We start from the raw sequence: 3,894 nt of genomic DNA, 5'->3' as shown, positions 1-3,894 counted from the left end.
GACAAATATCCCAATCATTTAACAGAGGTTATTATTGCTAAAGGTGCCTCAGCTAGCTATTAATTCCATTTTCATTGTCAGGGTATGAATACTTTTGAATTGTCAAAATTGAGAAATTCTAGAAATTATAAATTTCCATTGGGGTATGTAAACTTGACTACAACTGTACGACTACAGTGTATATATATATATATATAGATGTCATCCAGAACAGAGCTCCACAAACCAGGAGCACAGCAGCTGAAAGCCGATTGAAGTTGATGATTTTTTTTTATCAGAAGGAGAAGGGTGGAGGAGGGGACACTTGTCTCAAAGTCTCTCGAAAGCCTGTAAACTAATCCTTCAGTTTAATCCTAGCTGAAATCTTTAAAAAGAGGGTTTCCTGAGCAGTCAGCTTACAAATCAAGAAAGAGAGAGAGAGAGAGAGAGAGAGAGAGAGAGAGAGAGAGAGAGAAAGAAGAGAGAGAGAGAAAAAGATTTTATTAAACAATAATTTTAATTTATACTAATTTAGCAATTCACCTAAACTACACTAATTGATACAAAATTATATTAAATTATAGTAATCTATATTAAGATAACGCTCCCCGGGATGGGAAATGCAAAGAGCTCAGCGATCTCACAGGCGTTGCTGGACGACCTGCGGCAACGGACGAACTTCTCTGAGGCGGAGCTGTCTCGCTGGTTCGGGGAGTTCCGGCGGGAGTGCCCAACCGAGCGAGTCTCACAGCCCGAGTTCGAACGCATCTACCAGCGGCTGTTCCCGGACAGCGATGCGCAGGCGTACTCGAGCCACGTCTTCCGCTCCTTCGATGTGAACGACGATGGCACGCTGGACTTCAGCGAGTACATCATCGCCCTGCACCTCACCTCCTCTGGGCTCACTTCGCTGAAATTGGAGTGGGTGTTCTCGCTCTACGACGTGGACAAGAGCGGAGCGATCACCAAGGGGGAGGTGCTGGAGATCACCCGGGTAAGAGATCCTAATCGAATTAAAATCCTGCTCTAGGCAGATGACCTGCTGTCGTCCACTGAGCTGGGGCCGCAGCAGAGCTTGGCACTGCTAGGGCAGCAGGGTCAGAAATGGGCACTGGCAGTAAACTTGGACAAGACCAGAGTTATGGTGTTCCAGAAGAAAGCAGATCTCAGAGAAACAGGTACCGCTTCACTCTGGGCAACACCACACCAGCACAGCTATACGCACCTTAGTCTGACCACCAGTGCGTCAGGGTGCTTAACAAACAAGGCATGAAGGCTTTTTATGCCATAGAAAAATCAGCTTTTCAAAATGAAATGCAATAAAAAATAAATGTTTTGCTATAATGCAATGTGTATAGCAATTCCTAATTGCAATTTGTAATTATTATTAATTAGCCATTTAGCAATAAAGCAACTTCCAGAGACTAGGGAGTGAACTCTGCATCATCAATAACTGCTGCTGCAGAGTCTCTTCCAATAGGACCTTGCTTGTTTGGCGTCTCATCTGAAGGACGGAGCACAAGGAGGTTCAGTGACTTGTTCAGGGTCACACGCAGTGAGTCTGTGAGGGAACCTCCCAGTAACAAGCCCCTGTCTCTAACCACTGAGCCACCAAGCCAGGTTTTCATATTATTTAAAGGTCTGTTTTTCTTTTCATGGTAAAAAATTGCTTATTCACAGCATTTCCTGGTCTAAAAATAGCAAGATATTTCACGATTAAACATAATATTTATGTATTAAATTGCCCTGTGGATACAGAGATAGGGTTCAATTCACACAGAATCACCCTGTGAAACTACCAGCCTAGTGGGGCCCCACTTTACACTGGAAATGAATCCACCCACCCCTCTTCCTCTCTTTCTTTCTCTATTGCAGGCACTCAAACACAGGGCTTTGTTATTTGTTGCTCAGTCTGTGAACTCAGGAGTTTCAATATTACATGCATGAAAGTGTTAATAATGAGTCTGTGTCTGTGTGTCTGTCTCTCTGTGTGTCTGTGTGTGTGTCTGTGTTTCTGTCTGTGTGTGCGTGTATCTGTCTGTGTCTGTCTGTGTATCTGTCTGTGCATCTGTGTGTGTGTGTGTCTGTCTGTGTGTCTGGTTGTGTGTCTGGCTGTGTGTGTGTTTCTCTGTGTTTCTATCTGTTTGTCTCCCAGGCAATCTTCAAACTGATCCCGGAGGAAGAGACAAAGGATTTACCAGAGGATGAAAATACAGCAGAGAAACGAGCAGATAAACTGTGGAGCTACTTTGGAAAGAAAGAGAAGGGTGAGAGAGGAAAGAGGAGAGCGGAGGAGAGGGGAGAGGGGAGAGAAGAGAGGAGGAGAGAGGAGAGAGGAGAGGTGTAATGTATTTTGCTGTGTTTTCAGAGAAGCTGTTGGAAGGGGAGTTCATTAAGGGGGTGCTGGAGAATGAGAACGCTCTGAGACTGATTCAGTACGAACCGAAGAAGAAGTGAAGAGACCCCCCACCCCCGAGATAAATGAATGCAGCCAGACAGGAGCAACTACTGCTAATACTACCACTCTGTACTGAATACTATTACTAATACTGTACTCTAGTGAATTACTAATACTGTACTACACTGTGCTGAATTACTAATAATGCACTCTAGTGAATTACTAATACTGTACTACACTGTGCTGAATTACTAATACTGTACTACACTGTGCTGAGTTACTAATACTGATCTCTATTGAATTACTAATACTGTGCTCTAGTGAATTACTAATACTGTACTACACTGTGCTGAATTACTAATACTGTACTCTAGTGAATTACTAATACTGTACTACACTGTGCTGAATTACTAATACTGTACTGCACTGTGCTGAATTACTAATACTGTACTACACTGTGCTGAGTTACTAATACTGATCTCTATTGAATTACTAATACTGTACTCTAGTGAATTACTAATACTGTACTACACTGTGCTGAATTACTAATACTGATCTATATTGAATTACTAATACTGTACTCTAGTGAATTACTAATACTGTACTACACTGTGCTGAATTACTAATACTGTACTCTAGTGAATTACTAATACTGTACTACACTGTGCTGAATTACTAATACTGCACTCTAGTGAATTACTAATACTGTACTACACTGTGCTGAATTACTAATACTGTACTGCACTGTGCTGAATTACTAATACTGTACTACACTGTGCTGAATTACTAATACTGTGCTCTAGTGAATTACTAATACTGTACTACACTGTGCTGAATTACTAATACTGATCTCTATTGAATTACTAATACTGTACTCTAGTGAATTACTAATACTGTACTACACTGTGCTGAATTACTAATACTGTACTCTAGTGAATTACTAATACTGTGCTCTAGTGAATTACTAATACTACATTACACTGTGTTGAATTACTAATACTGTACTACACTGTGCTGACTTACTAATACTGTACTACACTGTGCTGAATTACTAATACTGATCTCTATTGAATTACTAAGACTCTGCTCTAGTGAATTACTAATACTGTACTACACTGTTCACTGTGTTGATGCTGTATCAGTATATTCACTGTGTTGATGCTGTGTCAGTATATTCACTGTGTCAGTATATTCACTGTGTCGATGCTGTGTCAGTATATTCACTGTGTCGATGCTGTGTCAGTATATTCACTGTGTTGAAGCCGTGTCAGTATATTCACTGTGTTGAAGCCGTGTCAGTATAGTCACTGTGTTGATACTGTGTCAGTATATTCACTGTGTTGATGCTGTGTCAGTATATTCACTGTGTCGATGCTGTGTCAGTATATTCACTGTGTTGATACTGTGTCAGTATATTCACTGTGTTGATGCTGTGTCAGTATATTCACTGTGTTGAAGCTGTGTCAGTATATTCACTGTGTTGATGCTGTGTCAGTGTGTTCACTGTGTTGATGCTG

The 3,894-nt window shown here is 41.2% G+C and overlaps 1 protein-coding gene across 1 annotated transcript; it reads left to right on the top strand.

Moving 5' to 3' along the window:
• The first annotated feature begins 499 nt into the window (after window positions 1-499).
• On the top strand, window positions 500-3,548 carry rcvrn2 (recoverin 2). The gene is made up of 3 exons (XM_041232486.1): window positions 500-973; window positions 2,135-2,246; window positions 2,348-3,548. Exons 1-3 carry the CDS (start codon window positions 593-595, stop codon window positions 2,434-2,436), a joined length of 582 nt encoding a protein of 193 aa, XP_041088420.1. The 5' UTR covers window positions 500-592; the 3' UTR covers window positions 2,437-3,548.
• Window positions 3,549-3,894: the final 346 nt, after the last annotated feature.

Source organism: Polyodon spathula, chromosome 29, assembly GCF_017654505.1.
Source record: "Polyodon spathula isolate WHYD16114869_AA chromosome 29, ASM1765450v1, whole genome shotgun sequence".
In the NCBI taxonomy this organism is placed as follows: Eukaryota; Metazoa; Chordata; class Actinopteri; order Acipenseriformes; family Polyodontidae; genus Polyodon; species Polyodon spathula.
The sequence above is the reverse complement of the archived record's forward strand: the minus strand, read 5'-3'. Positions and strand labels throughout refer to the sequence as shown.